Source organism: Phyllostomus hastatus, unplaced genomic scaffold (genome assembly GCF_019186645.2).
Source record: "Phyllostomus hastatus isolate PE091 unplaced genomic scaffold, TTU_PhHast_1.1 phas_contig_210, whole genome shotgun sequence".
Taxonomy (NCBI): domain Eukaryota; kingdom Metazoa; phylum Chordata; class Mammalia; order Chiroptera; family Phyllostomidae; genus Phyllostomus; species Phyllostomus hastatus.
In genome coordinates, this window is record NW_025333737.1 from 33678856 (window position 1) to 33699405 (window position 20550).

Genomic DNA, 20550 nt, shown 5'->3' on the forward strand with positions numbered 1-20550 from the left:
ATATATTTTGGGCAAAGCCCCAAAATCTATTTTGCTCATTTATTTTATATTTGCTAATATAAAATAAAATACATTTTATATATTTTGCTTGCCCTATATCGAAGGTTTGTTTGCAAACATCTTCTCCCATTCCGTTGCTTGCCTTTTTGTTCTGTTGGGAGTTTCGTTTCCTGAGCAGAAGCTTTTTAGTTTGATGTAGTCCCATTTATGTTTTTTTGCTTTTACTTCCCCTGCCTTTGGGGTCAGGTTCAAAAAAGCCTCTCTGAGTCAAAGGTCAGTAAGTTTAGTGCCTGTGTTTTCTTCTATATGTTTTATTGTTTCAAATCTTACATTGAAGTGTTTAATCCATTTTGAGTTAATTTCTGTGCATGGCGTCAAGTAGCAGCAGTCTGGTTTGTCTTTTGCCTGTGGCTTTCCAGTTTTCCCAGCACCGTTTATTAAAGAGTTTTTGCTTTTGGAGGAAAACTACTGAAGGCTTCCCACATTGAGAATTTACCTGCCTTTCTAGTTTTATTTCCCTTACAGACTGTCCGCCGTAGCCAGACTCCTCCGTTCTCTAGCCTCTGGAGTCGTTACAGATAGTTCTACCTCCGTGCCTTTGTTCGGTCTGTGTTCTTGTCTTGGCCTTTCTTATCTGTCTTCTCTAAGTATTCGAATTGTCTTCTCTTTCAAGGAGCATTTCAGCAAAGCATAGCCTGGTCCAATCCTAAAATTCTTACTTCTTTGTGTTTCATTTAGTATCGGGAATTGTCTATTAATTTAGTACCTTCAACTTATTTCAGTAAGGATGCTTTTGCCTGTTAGCAGTAGAAACTTGACTAAGAGTCACTTAAACAATAAGGAAGTTATCTGCCTTAGCAGAGTGGAGAGAGAGAAGGCGGGCTTCCAGGGCTGGTTGATGAAAAGTGCAGTCGGTGATCAAGAGCGCAGGTCCCCTCTGTCTTTTAGCTCTGCTGCTTATACTGCAGTTTCAGCCTAAGGCTCACTTTCATCCCGACGGCAAGACTGCCAGAGGAGGTCAGGACCGCCTTCTCCCCTTAGTGACGCCCAGCAGGAGACGGGGCGGAGAGTGCCGTCCACCCAGCTGCGGAGCACAAGCCCTTACCTCACGTGATTGGGCCGACTCTGGCCTTACGTCGTCCCAGACCAGTGACAGTCTTTGGGGAACTGACTTACTCCAGTCGGGAGCCCCCCTTGAGTTAGGGATGGGGTCGGCTTCCTCTCAAACACTGGAGGGAGAGGCAGACCTAAACAAAATTCAGGTCGAGTTTGGAAGAGAGAAGTTCGGGGAGGGGGAGATGCCAGCAGACACGACATCCTTGTGAAACCGTGTGGCAGAGCCAGACGTGGGGTGTGACGTGAACCCCGAGGGAGGGGTGTCCTCACCCAGCCCGAGGGGGTCAGGAAGCACTTTCTGGAGGAGATGAGGCCTGGGCTCAGTGTTCCGGATGGGAAAGAGGGAGCCGGGCGAAAGAGCGCGGGGTGCGGAGAGGGGCGCTCCAGGCGGGAGGAGCACCGTGAGCAGAGGCGCGGAGAAGGGGAGCAGCAGCAGCCGTGTGTGCGGCTGCCGGAAGCTGGTGTCGGCGGAGGTTAGGGTGGCGTGGACAGCAGTGCGTAGGCTGGAGGAGCAGGCCGGGGCCAGGTCATGGAAGGCACTTCGCACACCGACCAAGAAGAATGCTATTCATATTAACATACTACTGGGTGAGCCCCGGCTGGTGTGGCTCAGTGGGTTGAGTGCCAGCCTGCGAAGCAAAGGGTCATTGGTTCGATTCCCGGTCAGGGCACATGCCTGGGTTGCGGGCCAGGTCCCCAGTAGGGGGCCATGTGAGAGGCAACCACACACTGATGTTTTTCTCCCCCTCTTTCTTCCTCCCTTCCTTTCTAAAAATAAATAAATAAAATCTTTATAAAAATATCTGGGGGACAGTTTTAAGGGAGTCGAGACTGGAGGTTTCCAGAGTAGTCCGGGCGAAGAGTCGAAGGTCCTAGACCGGGGAACGTTTTGACGGTGGGTAAACAGCAGGCTCTGGAGTCAGGCCTGTGGGTTCAAATCCTGGCTCCCCTTCTTAACTGCTCGCTGGTCGCAGGCAAATTACAGTATCCCTGTGAGCCTCAGTCTCCTCGTCTGTGAAACAGGAGTAATGACCACAGCTCCCACTTCATCGTGCTGAGAGGACTAACTTCAATAACACATGTGCAGCTCTTTAGGATAGTGCCTGACCCAAGCGCTCAGTAGATGTCAGCTTTCCGAAACTGTTACAAGACTAATGCAGAGGGATGGAGGTAATAAATTAGACCTAGTTCCAGCTTCAGTAAGTTTGTGCATTACTTTTCAGAATAAACAATTCTGTCTCTTTAAAAAAATATTTTGTCATAATGTCAGACCTATGGAAAAGTTACAGGAATATTCCAAAGAATAACATTTTCCTCAGATAAATAGACGTATATATGTGTGTTTATACTTGTTGTAATGTACATGTTTTTTAATGAATGGTGTAAAAATAAGTTGCAGACGCCCTGGCTGGGTAGTTCAGTTGGTTAAAGCATCGTCCCAATATGCCAAGGTTGTGGGTTCAAATCCAGTCAGGGTACATACACAAATCAGCCAATGAATATATTAATAAGAAGTGGAACAGCAAATCAGTTGCATGCTCTCTTTCTGTCTCATAAAGTAAAATCTTTTAAAAGATTTTTACTTATTTATCGAGAGAGGGGAAGGGAGAAAGAAAAAGGGAGAGAATCATCAGTGTTTGGTTGCTGCTCACACGCCACCCCACCGGGGGCCTCGCCTATAACCCAGGCATGTGCCCTGACTGGGAATTGAACCAGCAACCCTTTGGCTCACAGGCCAGAGCTCAACCCACTGACCCACACCAGTCAGGGCAATAAATAAATCTTTTTTTTTTTTAAAGAATAAGTTGGAGATACGACAATCTGAATATTTAAGTGTATATTTCTTAAAACCAGGGAATTCTCTTATATAATTCAGTATAGTGGTCACAGCCAGGAAACTGATATTAACACTGACACACCGATGCAGATCTTACTCAGATTTCATCATCTGTCCCAATAGCGCCCTTCACAGCAGGAGGAAACCCAGGTCCGAGCGTCACATTCCGCTGTCCTGTCTCTGGTCTCCTCGAAGCCGAGCCATTGTTCGTGTTCCAGGACAGTGTTATCTTTAGAGCACGGGCCCACTACTTTGTAGAAAGTCCCTCCAATTGGATCTGTTTGTTTCCTCAGACTAGACTCCAGTGATACACTGTGACACACTTCCGGCAGGAGTGCCATGGAAGCGCTGCCGCAGTGTTCCTAGTGGGTTGTGTCACCAGGCACACGCCTGTCTGTCCCGTCGCTGCGGTGTTAACTGTGGACACCGAGCGAAGGCGATGCCTGCCCGCCGGTTTTCTCCACGTCAGTGGGGACTCGCCTCCTCTGCAGGAAGAGGACTTCGGTGCCCGTTCCGCAGGGCACCGCACGGCAGCAGTGTCCTAGTTTGCAGACATGAAAAGAACTTACGTCGTTGTTTTGTAGTAGACTTAGAATTTTTCTGCAAGTTTGAGATTGTTTTGAATGTGAAGAATGAAAAATCACTTTTATAAATTATATGCATACACTTTATAAATTACGTACATCATACACTTATAAATTATATTCATACACTGAAATAATACTTTTTTAAGACATACCTACTAATAGGAGAGGATGGTTACTTTTACTTTGCGTGACTCACTTTATAATTTATAGTTTTATGTTGTTTTAATAGGGCCTGCACCCTAGAATAATCGCTGAAGGATTTGAAGCTGCAAAGAAAAAAGCACTTGAAGTTTTGGAAGAAATTAAAATGAAAAAGGAGATGAAAAGAGACTTCCTCTTAGATGTGGCTCGAACATCTCTACAAACTAAAGTTCACGCTAAACTGGCTGATGTGTTAACAGAGGTCTGTTATTACATTTACGTATTTAGAAAGAGTCTAGCCTGACACATGATTTTTTTCCCTATAAGATAATCAACTATTGCGTGTGGTTGTTTGGAATGTAAAATAAATCATGAAATATGTAAGACGAACACATGTTTCTAGGCTTGCTTACTGACTGGATCCGGTTGGTCAGGACAGTAGGCACAGTTTCGTCCCAGACGGTCACCTGGGGGTGACGTGCTGGTCTCTTCAACCCGGAGGTCCGTGTGCGCCGCCGGGTGAGGCGCCATGTGGGGGAGCCGTGTCGGCAGCGGGCCGTGCGGCCAGGGGCCCGCTTCGGTGAAGCGCGGCGGCTCTCACAGGCCTCACGTCTGGGCAGTGCACGGCCTGTTGTGTTACTTCTGCACGCGGCATGCGTGTGCCGGAGGGACCAGATCGGGTGTTTTGGGGAGCCTCTATCAGGGAGCTGTCGTTGGGTGATGTCATCGCTGCTTCACTTTGCGGTTTCTGAGACGTGAGTATGTTAATGGATCAGGAGTGACGAGTTCATCACCAAACTCACGAGACATTGACATGTAAGTCAGGATGCCAGCATGCTAGTTTACCTTGAGAAATGCAGATGCCGCATGGATTGGAACGCCTGAGTTGTTTCTGGGCCGTTCTCCTCACCGACAGGAAAACCTGGTTGGGAAAGCAGATTAAAATCAGAGACGTTCTTACTGAGCGAGCAGAGTCCAACTAAAGACTCTGCTGTACTTGCCGCTTTGGGAACACATATATCCAGTGGCTGAGAACCCGCGTGCTCTGTGGTCAGAGCCCCGGCTCTCCTGTGGAGTGGCCGAAACTCCCGCGATCCGGTCTTTCTGTCAGTATCCCCTGGTGGGCTCCAACACCGAATGCTCTGCTCAAGTAGGCAAACTTTTCTAAGGTACTTTTCTTGCTTTATTTACGTTTTAGGATGGTTGTGCTATCGCACTTAATTTCTGTCGTCGTTTTTATATGCCCTTCTGAGCTACAAGTAACAGGGCGTGCTGTGCTCTGCTTCTCCAACTGCTCGTCCCTGGGGACACCTGGCAGAGTAAGGGGGCACATCTCTCTGGGGTGTCAGTTCTCACTTTGCGATTTCTGGGGGAAAGCATTGTTCCCACGTTAAGCCGTACATGTATATATAATGGTACGGCATGGGACGTTTTCCTGATAAAACACAAGACTTAAAGCTCTCACACCGCTGCAGCCGGCAGATGTGAGCCGCGCCCTTCTGCGGCATCCCCTTCCCTTCTCCGACGGCGCCCGTCGGCGGGGGAGTTCGGGCGGTGCTGATGCAGTGGCAAGAGCAGTGGCCTGGCGGTCCCGGAGGCCTGGGTTCTAGGCCTGGTCCTGCTGCTGCCGTCGAGACCTTGTCGTAAGACCGTGACTTCTTAAAGTCTTGTATTTTCTTATCTGTACAGGAAGGGTTTGGACCGAAAGATCTCTGAAGTTTCCCTTAGGCTGTAATTACGGGCCTCCGAGACCAACTGGCACTTTTTGGCCTGGCCCTGTGTTTTGGAGCCGCAGGCTCTTTCTCTGCTTAGTCTGGTGACAGATCACTTGGGCCAGTGGCTTTTTTCAGGAGCCCAAATAGTCACTGTTCCCATCCACGTCTCTTGCAGGCCGTGGTGGACTCCGTCTTGGCCGTTAGAAGACCCGGCTACCCTATCGACCTCTTCATGGTGGAGATCATGGAGATGAAGCACAAGTCAGAAACAGACACAAAGTGAATGCCGTGAACTTGGGCAATTCGTAGGCTCGAGAGTATTTGGTTATCTTCAGATGTTCTTTCGTTAATTTCATTAGCTATTCATTAACGTATGTTAACTGGATGCTTACCAGAGCCAGTCACTGTTTCCGGTGCCAGGAGTGGGAAGTCCACACAACAGAACTTCTCCAAGAAGCTGACGTTTCTAGTTGGAGACAGTAAACAGACTGGTGACAGTAAATGCTATGCAGGGACTAGAGTGACAGTGCATGTGAGCGTGTGCGTGGTGTAAAGGGACGTGGGACCGAGCTAGAGAACTGGGGACGTCTCCGGAGAAACAAGGAGCTAGTCTAGCCCTGCGAGCACCTGGAAGGAGAGCCTTCCAGGCAGAGGGAGCCACAGTCGCGAAGGCCCCGAGGCAGACAGGATGCCCGTTAGGGATCTATGTGCAGAGGCTGGGCAGAGAGTTGGAGAGAGGTGCCTGGGGTTCAGAGCAGTGGTCTGGACCGGAGCACACATTTGGAAGTCAGTCGGTGAGTGGACGACGTAAAGCTACGAGCGGTGACGAGGTCGTCCGGGAAGTAAATACGGACAGAGGGAAAAGGGACGTGAAGGACTGGGAGCTTCGGGAACTCCGCGGTCTGGACCTGGGAGGATAAGGAGCGGTCAGCAAAGGGGGCCGAGGAGGGGCGGTCAGCGTGCTGGAGGGAGAGCCGAGGGAGGGCTGTCGCAGACGCTGAGAGAGGGAGGTATTTCAGCAGGGAGAGAAGAACCAGCTATGGTGCGTGCTGCTGAAATTTTGAGCAAGTTGTTGTGAACTGAGATTAACTGTTAGATTTGGAAAACATTCGTGGGCTTTTTGGTAGCTTGAATGAGAGTTGCTTCAGTGAAGGGGGTGGGTGTGAACGTCAGATTGGAGGCGGGCTCAAGAGGGGGCGGTCTGGGAAGAAGTGAGGGTGCAGACGCAGACAACTCGGGGGAGTGCACCCGTAAAGGGGGCAGAGAGCTGGGGGCGGGGCTAGAAGGGAGTGTGAGGACGGGGCTGAACAGAAAGAACCCTCTGTTTTAAAGGTGGGAATTATTACGGCCAACGTGTGTCCTGATGAGAAGGCTCCCGTGGGCGGAGCGGCTTGATGTGGGGGAACAGGGGGCAGCGCGGAGCGGAGAGGGGGACGGGGTGCGGTAGACAGGAGGAGGGGCTAACCCTAGAGGGGGCACGGACAGTTCCGTTTTAATTGTGGGGTGCTCGGGTCCAAGTGCAGGTGGATTCCTAGAGGTGGTGATGGCCCAGCATTTCGTTTTTTCTTAAAGAAACCAGGTCATTTGCTGAGAGTGAGGAGGGGGAAGGGTAAAGGAGACTCGAAGAGGGAAGAACATGGAACATGCAGTTTGTGTGTTTCTTCCTAAATAAAACATCGTCATGTTAAGTTAGGAGTTCAGAGTAACCCAGTTAGATTGAAACTTTGAAAACTTCCTTATAATTATATTGAACTGTTTGAAAATTATTTCCTTAATGCATAACAAATATTGGTTATAAAAGAGTCATAAGTAGAAATGACATTCCCTACTTGGGCATAAATGCATTTTTAAAGAGTTATAAAGATATTTAGTCTTGAAGGAACATTTGGAAAAGAGGAAAAAAAGACCCCCCCAACATTATCCATATATATATATTTTATTTTATTTTAATCATTGTTCAAGTACAGTTTTCTCACATTATCCATACTTTTATATCCCTACCCACTCAAGCATAGTCCCACTCTTTTACTTTCCTCTCATAGTTTTTCGATGCCAAGGTGCTATTTTTTTTTTAAAAAATCATCACCTGAGGATCTGTTTATTGATTTTGGAGAGAGGAAATGAGAGAGAGACAGACAGAGACAGACAGACAGACAGACAGACACACTGGCACACTGAAGTGAGAGAGAAACACGGGTCGGCTGCCTGCTGTGTGTGCCCCGACCGGGGTTTGAACCCACGGCCTTTCGGGGCACAGGACAGCGCTCCAGCCAGTGCAGCCACCTGAACAGGGCAAGGTGCTTGTCTTTTTAAAAAAAGATCAGTTATTACCGTGTTTTATATGCAATTTGTCGTTGAGTGCTTGTCAGCGACCCCTATAAATATTTTTCTGTTACCACATAGTGTTCATGACTGTGAAAGAGCCGGGCCGTTATTTGCTGAACAATGCTGCACTGTGGACATTTAGGTTAACATTTTAGTCGTTTCATGTAATTATTTTGAACAAATGTGCCTGAGAAACTCATTGTGTGCCCATCTTTTGTTGCTTGATCAGCTGTGGCATTTGTTTGAGCACATAATTCAGAGGATAATTCTGGGTTGATTTCACTGAGACTTAACAGTCACAGTGTGTTACAGTAGGTTATCATTTCTAATTTTACTAATTATGTGTTAGGGTTACAGTCGGTGCAAGGAAACAGTGTGTGCCCTGGCAGTTCTGTTACAACTGTACAGAGTGTAATTCTAATTTTATACCAAATTTTAGAGTGTCTATTCAAAGAAAGAAACATTAAATATTTTTAATAGGTTGATAAGAGGATTAGTTTTGGATCATGGTGCCCGTCATCCAGAAATGAAGAAGCGAGTAGAAGATGCATTTATCCTTACTTGCAATGTGTCACTAGAATATGAAAAAACGTATGTATGCCATTTACTCTTTATAGGTTTTTTTTTTTTTAGATTGTATTTATTTTTATAGAGGGGAAAGGAGAGAGAAAGAGGGTGAGAAGCATCACAGTGTGGCTGCCTCTCACATGCCCCCTGCTGGAGACCTGGCCTGCAACCCAGGCATGTGCCCTGACTGGGAACTGAACCGGTGACCCTTTGGTTGGCAGGCCAGCATTCAATCCACTGAGCCACACCTGCCAGGGTTGCTCTTTATAACTTTTGAAATTGTTTTTTTCTAAAAGTGTTTTGAAATTTTCCTTGACTCCCAAATGTTTAGTGTAAAGATCTACCTTTTCTTCTCTACCTCCTCTCACTACCTTAATAGCTTGTTTTTATTATTCTTTCAGAGAGGTAAGCTCTGGCTTCTTTTACAAGACTGCAGAAGAAAAAGAGACATTGGTAAGAGCTGAAAGAAAATTTATTGATGATAAAGTACAAAAAATAATAGACCTGAAAGACAAAGTTTGTACTCAGTCCAACAGAGGATTTGTTGTCGTTAATCAAAAGGTAAGAAGAAAAGTTTAGATTTTAACTATTTGTAAATATTTTTTCATTGTTTTTCTTTTAAAAAAATATTTATTTTTAGACGGAGGGAAAGGGAAGAAGAGAAGCATCAATGTGTGGTTGCCTCTGGTGCACCCCCTACTGGGGACCTGGCCCGCAACCCAGGCACGGGCCCTGACTGGGAGTTGAACCAGCGACCTTTTGGTTCGCAGGTCAGCACTCAATCCACTGAGCCACAGCAGCCAGTGCTCTTCACTGTTTTTCGAAGTGTGGTCTATGGGCCCCCAGGAGTCCTTAAGACCATTCCAGGAAGTTTGTGAGATCAGAACTATTTCACAGTATTAATAATAACGCTTTTTACATTGTGTTGCCATTTGCACTGACAACGCAAAAGCGATGGCAGGCAGACTGGCTGGGGCCTGGGCACAAGCGAAAGCTGTGGCAGCGAACCGCACCGGTGGTCTTCATGCTCCTTATTGTCTCACCGCCACGCACCGGCCGTTAAAGGGGGAAGGCAGGTTCATTGAGGAATGTATTAATGAAGTGGTAAAACCTAACTAACTTTATTAAATTTTGGCCCTTAAATAATTCCGTATGACAAAATATAAAGTATGTACAAAACGCGTTCAGCGTATCAAAGTATGTCCTGAAGGAAGCTCTTGTGTAATTGAGTTTTAAGCTAGACTGGCTGCTTTTTTCAAGCAGTGCCGTTTTTACTTGAGAGAGTGACTGACAGACAAACTGTATTTAGACGCGGGCACGCGGTAGGCTTTTCTCAAAGATGAGTGCATAGTCTTGTCACTTCACGGGAAACAGCTGACGGCGCTCGTTGCCAATGATAGCATTTAGGCCTTCGAACAGAAATTAGGATTTTGGAAAACTTGTATCTGCCACTGTGAGTTCGACAGCTTTCCAATATTTCAAAGACTTTTCTGATGTTATTAGTGACGATAGTAGCAAAGGTGATATTTTTGATATTGTATAACCATGAAATGTGTCAACATTGGAAGCCCTGCCTAACTTAGTGAACCATTGTTTTCTAAATGCCTTCAAAATGCACGATTTTACAAAATACGCACAAGTAAATAATTCGAAGTGCGAGACGGACAAATGGATTTGAACGCGAGAGAGTGTGGAAAGGTCACTGATGTGGTTCCACGTTCCACACGGAAACTGACCACTTGTTGAGTTTTCCTGCGGAAGAAGAGTAGCCACATTTATCTGAAAAGGCTTTTAAAATATCCCTCTCTTTTCCGTACATGTTTCTGCGAGGCCAGGTTTTCTTTTTATACTTCAGCCAAAACGACATATTTTCCCAAATTGAATGCAGAAGCAGATAGGACATACAAGCTGTCTTCTCTTAAGACAGATATTAAAAAGATTTTAAAAAAATGTAAAGCAGTGCCACTACTCCCACTGTCGTTTTTGTTTAGGAAACTATTGCAAATTTTCATTTAAAAATGTTATTTATGTTAACATAAATGGGTTTCTTCTTGTATTAAATGGGTTAATCAATATTTTAAAAATTCTTCCATTTTAATTTATAATATGATAAATATTGTAGATATAGCTCATATAAACAAAAGCTCTTTGGGTTCTTTAATTTTTAAGCGTGTGAAACAGTGCTGAGATCAGAAAGTCTTAGAACTACTGGCTTACAACATGCTTGTAACGTTTGCGTTAATTTGATTACAGGGGATTGACCCGTTCTCCCTAGACACGCTCGCACAGCACGGCATAGTGGCTCTTCGCAGAGCCAAGCGAAGGAACATGGAGAGGTGAGCTTGCAGGGGGTTGCGTGCCCGGAGTTCACTAACAGAGTCACTGGAAGTGATCCCACGCGTGTTCCTTTTAGCTCAGACGGAAACACTGTTGAGCAAAATAGTAGCATACCAATTGCACATTTTGTTTCTAATTTCAGTAAATAGTGAAACTGTTAGACATCAAGATTAACCTACCCCAGACCTTTCTTGAAATACAAGGAAGATTCTCATCTTCTTAAAACGGATTTTAAAAGCAATATAATCCAGGGACAATGTAGGCTTCCAAGTTAGGTATCTTTCCACCTATAAGAGATTCGTCTTTACGTTCTTCATAACCAAGGCTATGCTGACGTGCATGCAATTTCAGACTCTCTCTCGCTTGCGGCGGAGTGGCTGTGAACTCCCTTGAAGACCTCAGCGTAGACTGCTTGGGCCATGCCGGTCTTGTGCATGAACGTGTGCTAGTGAGTATTCCTGGGGGCGGCGGTTATGGAGTGAGCAGTAAAACATTTTCAAAAACTACTAAACGTTTTGATTTAGGCTGTACATTTTGAGGTCTGAGTAATCCACAGGATAGATTTTACAGTTTATTTACTCAAGTGTTTGTTAAGAGTTCAAATATACCTTAACTGCCTTTAACACGTATTTAGTTACGCTTGACAAGAAAAATTCACGTGAAGATTGGATTCTAATATTATAAACTAAAGGTACTTGGCTGCATAACGACATGACGTGTTAAAGTAACATATTCTTGCATTATCCTTCAGGGTGAAGAAAAGTTCACTTTTATTGAGGAGTGTGTGAACCCTCGCTCGGTCACCTTGTTGGTTAAGGGGCCAAATAAGCACACTCTGACGCAAATCAAAGACGCCGTGAGGGATGGGCTCCGTGCCGTGAAAAACGCCATCGAGGACGGTAAGTTCCTTTTTGTGATGGACATGAACTTTCGTATTTTTAAAATGGTAATACATCCCTCATGGTACATATACTATTTCCAAAGGTATTAATGATAACTATTCTCTCATTTCACCGTGGACACTTTATAGTTTGGATTGTGAAGATTTTTCCCTTTGGGATACTCTTAATAGTATGCTGCTTTTTTTAATTATCTTCTGTTTATAAAGTGAAAAAGCACTCAATTTAATGCTGTAGTATTAATTTTCATTTTTAAAACCATGAAAAAGCTTTTACTGCTTAAAACTTAGTCCATTACCTCAGTTGCAGTGTAAAGTATATGGTTGTCTAACCACTATGCTAATACACAAAAATACTGCATGTAAACTGTAATCGAAAGAACTAAAAAAAGATTGGGGAAGGATATTAGCATTTATTATTTATTGATCATTTATAAACTGCTCCCTCCTGAAAGGAGTTAGGGTAGGTAATTCAATAAAGCACACGTGTTTGAAGTAGAATAATACGCACGAGAAGACGCTCAGAATCACCCGTCACCAGGGAATGAAAGTCGGAACCGTGAGAGACGCTGCCGCGTGTCAGGATGGCTGTCGTCAGAGGGCAGGGCAGTGCAAGTGTCGGAGCCCTGGCGTACAGGGTCTGGCACAAGTGTCACCCTCGTTTTATTAGAAACTCCTAAGCATGTCATTCTGTTCCATAACGATATCACACCCAAGCAAACCATATGACATTTCAGGTGAAGTGTTCACATTAGACGTAGATTCACTGTATGACCCAGCAAACCACCTCCCAGGTGCACACAAGAGCTGAAAACGTATGTCCACACAAAGCGCCTGTACGCTAACATTCACAGTAGCGCTATGCATCGTGCCCTGACAGTGGGATCCACCCAAACATCCATCAGCTGGTGAACGGACGAGCAAAAGGGGGTATGTCCGCCCGAGGGAGTAGCATTCAACCACAGAAAGGCGTGAATGCTGACACCTGGTCCAGCACAATGACTTTGAAAACATTATGCTAAGAGTCTAGACACAAAAGGCTGTATGTTATGTGATTTCGTTTCTATGAAATACCCAGGAGAGGCAAAGCCACGTAGACAAAACATAGACTGGTGGTCGCCAGGGGCTGGCGAAGAGGGAAGTGGGGAGCGACTGCTCCCGGGTACAGGGTCTTTTTTTTTTAATGGTTTGGAATTAGAGAAGGGTGATGTTGCACAGCCATGGGAATATTCTAAAAAGTACTGTGAACTATAACTTATAAAAGGCCGAATTTTATTGCAGATGAATTATATCTCAAAAAATAGAGCAATTAACTTTATAAACAGTGGGCCAGATTTATCTGATAAGTACAAAGATAGATGTGAAATAATGGTAAAATGAAAGCTGAAATGGAAAATAAGAACCTAGGAAAAAAGAATGTAAATACTGTATAGCAACTGTAATAGTCACTATAAATATTTAAGCTGCTAGAATATAAAAGGATATAATTGGTTATGTAGGTTTCATTACTGAAAAGGAGAAAACACATCAGTTCCTATGTTGAAAAAAATACGGGCTCTCTCTAAGGGTCACTGCCTTTTTTGGGTAGTAATTTTAAAAAAGCTAGCAGCATTTTTACAGCAAGATCAACATACATGATTTAGGCATGTAGCCTTTGGTAGTTTACCTTATTAGAATTTACACAAAAAAATAAATCGGCTAATTTTAAAAAATGCCTTCAAGCACTTAGTTTTTAATAAATATTTTTTAAAGATGTTATTTATTTTTAGAGAGAGGGAAGGAAGAAAGAGGGAAAGAAACATCAGTGTGTGGTTGCCTCTTGCGCGCCCCCTAGTGGGGACCTGGTCCACAACCCAGGCATGTGCCCTGACTGGGAATTGAACGGGTGAGCTTTTGGTTTGGCACTCAGTCCACTGAGCCACACCAGCCAGGGCTCCATTCATTAAAAGGATTGTCCTTTTACCCACTGAGCTGCCTTTGCACCTTTGTTGAAAATCAAGTGTCCATATTTGTGTGGGTTTTTTTCTGAGTTCTTTACTGTTCCATTGATCTGTTTGTCTTTCTCAGTGTTAACATCATACCGTCTTATTACTGTAACTTTTTAAGTTTTGAAGTCAGTAATGTTAACCCTTCAATTTTATTTTTTTTCAAGTTATTTTGGTTATTTTAAATCTTTTGCATTTGCATAGGAATGTTAGAATCAGCCTGCCAGTTTCTACCAAAAAGACTGCTAGGGTTTTGATTGGGTTTTCACTGAACCTGTAGATCAGTTTGGGAATAACTGATATCTTAACAATACTCAGTTGTGGGATATCTGTATTTATTTGGGCCTTCTTGAATCTATTTCAGTAGCATTTTACAAGTTTTAGTATATGAGTCTTGCACATCTTTCCCCCCGAGATTGAGCGTATGTCATGATTTTCTGTTCTATTGCACATAGTATTTATAAAATTTCAATTTCCAGTTGTTAGTTGTTAACATAGAGAAACTTTGCCAATCCCTGAGCTAGGTTTTCAGGTTTCATGGCATAAAGTTGCCCATACTATTCCCTTCTTATTCTTACAATATCTGTAGAATCTGTAATGAAATTACTGTTTTCATTTCTGACATTGGTCATTTTTATTTCATTGATTTCCACTCTGATCTTTATTGTTTTCTATATATTAGGTTTAATTTGCCCTTCTTTTTCTAGTTTAACAAGGTAGAAGCTGAGGCCCTTGGTTTGAGACCCTTCTTATTTTCTAACATAGATGTCCAGGGATAACAGTTTCTCTTCGGGCGCTGCCTCAGTGGCACCCCACAGATTCTGACATGTTGCATTTTCACAGGAGAGTGGGGCCCGGAAAGTTTTCAAACTAAGGGGTAATGTTCTATTGCTGAGGCTGGGTGGTGGGTAGATGGGTACATGCATTTGTACATTTATCCTTTATACCTTATGCATGTAAATATTTTTGTGTGTGTATTTAATACTTAATGAGGAACTTTTAAAAAGTGTCGGTGGGAGGTGAGGCTGTAGTTGCCGTTGCTCAGACAACTCTTTTGAGCAGAGAAAGGGGATAGTAATGAAAACATGGTGTGCGGTAAAGGGGAGATTTGTGTGTGTGTGGTTTTGTTTTGAAGATGGGGGATTCCAAAGCAAGTTTTTGTAAAGAGTCGGGAACTTCATAAAATCATACAAACAGGTATAAATGTCATATCCTGATATGAAAATGTGTTTAACTAGAGCTTTTGCCTTAGAATAATAAGAACAGCTAGTTTTTCCCTCCCCCTGACCCACAGAGCAGCTTGAGTTCTGCTGCAGTACAGAGAACAAATACTTCATTGAGTCCAAAGAATTGCCTACCCAAAACAAATTGCCTACTGAAAACTGTGGCCTAATTATCTTGCCCCCTCAAATTTCCAAATTAGATATTACATTTAGTTACTTGCCACTGGAAGTTATAAATAACTGCATTTTAAATGTAGTCATAAAGGAGTATGGTGAAGGTAGAAGAAATGTCTACTTTTATTTGCCAGGGGATAAACAATGAAATAAGCTATTCGTAGCCAGTCTGTACCGTGCTCAATTATTTAATGCTGTATAACTTCAGGATGTTCATAAGACATCTGAATAATCACTGAGCTATGCAACTTATTTTACTTCTGTATATATTTAAATATATTTTAGATGTAGACAAGATAATAAAACACACTTGAATAGCTAGTTGCAAGATAATAAAACACACTTGAATAGCTAGTTGCATTTTTCTCTGTTTTTTCTGTGTCCTGTTTTGCCCATCATTTTCCCCCTCCAACAGGCTGTGTGGTGCCAGGCGCGGGCGCAGCTGAAGTGGCAATAGCCGAAGCCCTCAGTGTGCACAAGCACAGCGTGAAAGGGAGAGCTCGCCTCGGGGTCCAGGCGTTTGCTGACGCCCTGCTCATTATCCCTAAGGTACAGCCATCCGGATGGCCCCGGAACTGCTGCTTAGATGTAAGGTGTTTAGTGATAAATTGCTCATATTGTCTGATAGTTAACAGCGTAGAAGGCGGTTTTTATTTGCATTTCCTCATGTAGTTTTGTCTAAGACATTTTACAGCTAAAGCAGGGAAACTTGTGGAATAACAGCTCAGAATCCTTGTAGGAGTTTGATGAAATAGCCACATTACCCCCTTGCTTTATTCTCTGAATTCCAAAGGTGAAGTAACTCCAAAAGGTGTCTTTAAACATGCTTCTTGATTGATTAATTATAATGAAAAGTTTCAGGATTTAAGATTTAATTAGATTTTGATGTAGACCGTTATTTTGTTGCTGATATCCTTTAAATTGTGCAAAGTGAGAACTTCAGGCTGTTTAACACTCCCAAATACTAGCTTGCATTTCATTGTCATTGTAATTCCTAGAAGAGAAACCAGATTTTTTTCATGCATCAGAAGGAAGACAGAGAACTACCATTTCTGTTCCTTTGCTTTAGTCTGGTTGTGAACCACTTAGGAATGCAGAAAAACTGTTTCAGATATGCTAGTTACTATGAATTAAAGCATTACTAGTAATGCCAGCAAAGTCTCTTTGATCATTGCTTTAAAATTATTCATGATTTGTAGCTTTGTGATTCCGAAATCTATTTTTTCTTTCCTCAAAGCAGCAGAGTCGATAAGTAATGATCTTAGAACTGACACACACTGGTAAACCTGGCGTGCACTGGTCAGACCTTCCCACTCCTCAGCAGTTGGTTTGGGACCACCTGCAAATAAACCCGGTTTGGAGACAGGTGAAACCCGTTTGGAGAGCAGGTTGAACCTGGTTTGGAGAGCAGGTGAAACCCGGTTAGGAGAGCAGGATAAACCTGGTTTGGAGAGCAGGGTAAACCCGGTTTGGTGAGCAGGTGAAACCCGGTTAGGAGAGCAGGATAAACCCGGTTTGGAGAGGAGGGTAAACCCGGTTTGGTGAGCAGGTGAAACCCGGTTTGGTGAGCAGGTGAAACCCGGTTTGGTGAGCAGGATAAACCCGGTTTGGTGAGCAGGATAAACCCGGTTTGGAGAGCAGGGTAAACCCGGTTTGGAGAGCAGGTTGAACCCAGTTTGGAGAGCAGGTGAAACCCGTTTGGAGAGCAGGTGAAACCCGGTTTGGCCAGCAGGTATCTCCGTCCCTGTTGTCACAGGTCATGACTCTCCTCACGTTAATGAAGGGCACAAAGATGCTGCAAATATTCTTTTTCCTTGCAAGTGCCCAGAAAAAAAATGGGAAGATGTGCGGCTGGAGGGCCTAGAAGAAACAAGAATAGCATCCTACTTCCTCGCATGCTTTTTGTTTTTAAAACCTTTTGCAAGGAAGGAAATTAATGTAATGGGGTGGATGTGGGAGAACTCTAATGCCCTCCTCAGGATTTATGTGATACGCATGGGGAAAGTATTTAAGTAAATATAAAAATGCTAGAGATAGAAAATAATAATTTTAGATTCAGAATGAAATTCTTCAAAAGGAGATGATTAGTATGTAATGAATGTGTTTTCACAAGACTAGAGAGCAGTGCCTTTTTATATTTGATATTCAAATGTATGCGAAGGTATTCTACATATATATATTTTATTCTTTTCATTTTTGAAGGTTCTTGCTCAAAATTCTGGTTATGACTTGCAGGAAACACTAGTAAAAATTCAGTCTGAGCATTTAGAATCGAAACAACCCATTGGCATCGACTTGAATACAGGTAAGAGAATGAAGACAAATTAGCTGTTTAATAAAGAAAAAGGGTATAGTATAGTGACCCGGAACTTACAGTAAGTGGGTGGGAATTTTGGATTTTAATATTTAAAATGTGGGTGCCTTTTAGTTTACTTTTGCACTTATTTCAAGTATTCATTCATTTAAGAAGTAGGCATTGAGTGCTTGTTGCTGGACTCTTGGGATTCACACAGAACAAAACAACAAAAATCACTGTCCTCGTGAGCTTATGTTGCAGTGGGGAGGACAGACAATAAGAAAATAACCTGCATAAATAAGTTGTTAGCATTTTTGAAAGTAATACATTCTCTGCAAGATAAAATGAGGGCGATTGCGAATGCTGGCTCACGGGGCGGCGGGGGGAGGTTCCAGGTTAAAGGGGATAGTCAGGGGGGGGGCCGCTGGGAGTGGGGACTGCGAGCACGCCTGCCGAAGAAGGGAGGGGGGAGTCAGCCGTGCGGGGCACTTGCGGGAAGATGCCGGGGAGGGGGACGACCCAGTGGAAGAGGCAAGGCACTGTCTGGTAGTTCTGAGCAGGAGGAGGGAGGTGAGGGAGGTCGCAGGGGGTCAGACTGTACAGGCGGGCGGGCGGGCCCGTCTGAGGGCTTTGGCTCTCCTGCAGTAGAAGAGGGAGCAGTTTTGAGCAGAGGGGTGGTGTGGACTAATTATGCTTAAAAGGATCGCCGGCTCCTCTGTGCAGAGGAGTTAACTGAGCAACTGCAAGGTTAGAGTTGCCGTCGGAGAAGACTGTGGGCGAGCAGGGTTTAGTGGGGGGCGGTGATCAGCGCTGAGCTTTGGCAGATCACGTGCGAAGTATCTGCAGACTTCCCAGTAAAACGGACAGTTGGACGTCGGGGTCTGGAGCTCGGGGAAGAGCTCTGGGTTGGAGATAAAAGCCTGAGAGCCATCAGGGTGCAGATGGTTTAGCTCCAGAGACTGGCCGAGATCACCTGGACGGAGTGGGGAGGGGAGGGTCCAGGACTGAGCCTCTGGGTGCTCCGGCAGGAGGAGCCCGGGGAGCAGGAGGAGGATGCCCGGCAGGAGGAGCCCGGGGAGCAGGAGGAGGATGCCCGGCAGGAGGAGCCCGGGGAGCAGGAGGAGGATGCCCGGCAGGAGGAGCCCGGGGAGCAGGAGGAGGATGCCCGGCAGGAGGAGCCCGGGGAGCAGGAGGAGCCCCGGGAGCAGGAGGAGCCCGGGGAGCAGGAGGAGGCTGCCCGGCAGGAGGAGCCCCGGGGAGCAGGAGGATGCCCGGCAGGAGGAGCCCCGGGGAGCAGGAGGAGGAGCCAGCAGAGCAGGCGGGAAAGGAGCCAGGCGAGCCTGCTGCCCGAGACGGGAAGGAGGAGCAGCCAGGGGGCCAGACCGGTTGTGTGCGGTGCTGCGGACCGAGGAGGCCTGAGAAGCGCCCGCTGGGTTTGACGGGGCGGAGGCCGGCGGTGACCGTGACGGTGGTGGTTTGGGTGGTGTATTAGCTATTGTAAGAATATACGACAAATATGAACAATGTGTCAACACGTGGTATTAAAGTAGTTTCGTTTTTTACTTTGTAGGTGAGCCAATGGTAGCAGCAGATGCAGGAGTCTGGGATAATTATTGTGTGAAAAAACAACTTCTTCACTCCTGGTAAGTTTGTATTAATACAAGGGAAGGACTTTTGGGGGACATCATTGATGCATTACATTTTTTTCTTTGTTTTTGCCACCCTACAGTGGAAAAATGGTTAAATGTATGACAAGGCGTGGTATGGAGTTATTAAGACCGGCTTCTGTCATTTTACAGTCCCTTTAGCGATTTAGTTCCGGGAGTGTAAGCTGTGGGAGATGCCACTCGTACTGTTTATTTGAGGGGGAAGGGAAAGAAAGGGCTTCACTGAAACAGTCCGTGTGCATAGTGTGAGAAATCAAACGATGTGCGAAAAGTGCGGTCAGTGTTGCTGGAAAGCACAGTCAGGCCTCCACTTTATCAGCAGAAGAAATGATGATGCAGAGGTGCTGTTTGTCCTGACAACACGCGTCTCGTAAAACCTCACGGCATCACGGGAGAACAGGGCTCCCGTGGAGGCCGGACACGGCTGTGGGGAACGGCTAAGAGCCAGTGGGCAGGCTTGCGCACCTGTCGCCTTCCTCCTCAGCACAGTGATTGCCGCGAACATTCTCCTGGTCGATGAGATCATGCGGGCCGGCATGTCCTCGCTCAAGGGGTGATGGAGTGCAGCACCGCCGCGCCCGAGGCGGAGAGTGAGCACGCCCGACGCCCCACTACCTCTATGCAGCCCGAGCCATTCCTCATTGTTAACAATAAATGCAGTTTATGTTCGTTGGTCTTGGTAGTCTCAAGAATATTTCATGAAGGTGTAAAGAACACAAGAATTTTTAAAAAAGATTGCACCTGTTTATTTTTAGAGAGGGGGGAGGGGGGGAGCAGGAGAGGGACCACGTGGGTCTGCTGGCACAGGCCCCGGCGGGGGCCGGCCCGCAGCCCAGGCTCGTGCCCCGTCTGGTCATCGAACCAGCGCCCTTCTGCTTTTCGGGGCGACACCCCACCAGCTGAGCCACCCCGGTCAGGGCCACAAGAAGTACTTTCACAGTCAAGGAACGATACTGAAAATACTTCCCCTGGGGGCTCTCACTCCCACCCCTGACTGTGCGTGTCGCAGCACGACGTGGTAAGGTGTATAGTGCGTGTGCCCGACGCTCCGAGAGGGGGGCCAGCAAGGCACGGGTTGACCGATAGACCAGAGCTCTGGAGTAGGGGAAGGTTTCCTGGTCAAGAAGGCCTAGCTCAAGGAGATGGGAGAACGGATTCTCAGATCCACCTCCGGAGGACGGAGTCGGGCATCCTTCATTGTCAAGGGGAGGGAGGAGGGGCAGGCAAGGAGTGGGCGCCGCTGTAGACAGGCAGGCATCGGAAGGGGTCCCAGGGAGAGTAGGACGTGTCGCACTCCCTCCCTTCGTTCCGTTGGCCTGCTGACCCCCGCTGACCCGAGTCCAGTTATGGGGACTCCTGCGAATCTTTAAAAACCAGTCATGACTTCGGACTTCGTGGGGGGCTAGGGTGCTGCTCACGCCTCAAGCGGAATTTCTCCAGTTAATGAGCATCTCCATAACAGGAACTATTAAGCCGCAGGCCATCAGAGGGGAGCAGCCTCTCCCTGTTACAACTGGGGTTGATAGGTGTCGTCACCACCTTTTTTATTGTAATACTTGGTCTTAGTTCTCAATTCCTGACATAAGAGCTTCTCAGAGCCTGGAATCTCTGGAATTAATAAGAGCGTCTTTTTGCATGCTAATGCGGTGACTTTCGGTGGACCCCTATAAGGCTTCAGGACG

General features: G+C 45.6%; 1 protein-coding gene across 7 annotated transcripts in view; it reads left to right on the top strand.

Annotated features, from left to right (window-relative positions):
• The window catches only part of CCT6B (chaperonin containing TCP1 subunit 6B), a 35978-nt gene extending 16435 nt beyond the window's left edge, over window positions 1-19543 (top strand). For 3 of the 7 annotated variants that reach the window (XM_045835667.1, XM_045835666.1, XM_045835660.1), the window contains exons 4-14: window positions 3770-3943; window positions 5572-5675; window positions 8202-8312; window positions 8690-8849; window positions 10542-10624; window positions 10977-11073; window positions 11377-11524; window positions 15321-15493; window positions 17141-17210; window positions 18772-18844; window positions 19353-19543. In XM_045835667.1, coding sequence (XP_045691623.1) covers window positions 3770-3943; window positions 5572-5675; window positions 8202-8312; window positions 8690-8849; window positions 10542-10624; window positions 10977-11073; window positions 11377-11524; window positions 15321-15493; window positions 17141-17210; window positions 18772-18844; window positions 19353-19425 — 1266 coding nt within the window. In that variant the 3' untranslated portion in view covers window positions 19426-19543. Of the gene's footprint in view, window positions 1-3769; window positions 3944-5571; window positions 5676-8201; window positions 8313-8689; window positions 8850-10541; window positions 10625-10976; window positions 11074-11376; window positions 11525-15320; window positions 15494-17107; window positions 17211-18771; window positions 18845-19352 lie in introns of all 7 variants that reach the window. The other 4 variants (XM_045835665.1, XM_045835662.1, XM_045835664.1 and 1 more) reach the window with 4 other exon arrangements.
• Window positions 19544-20550: the final 1007 nt, after the last annotated feature.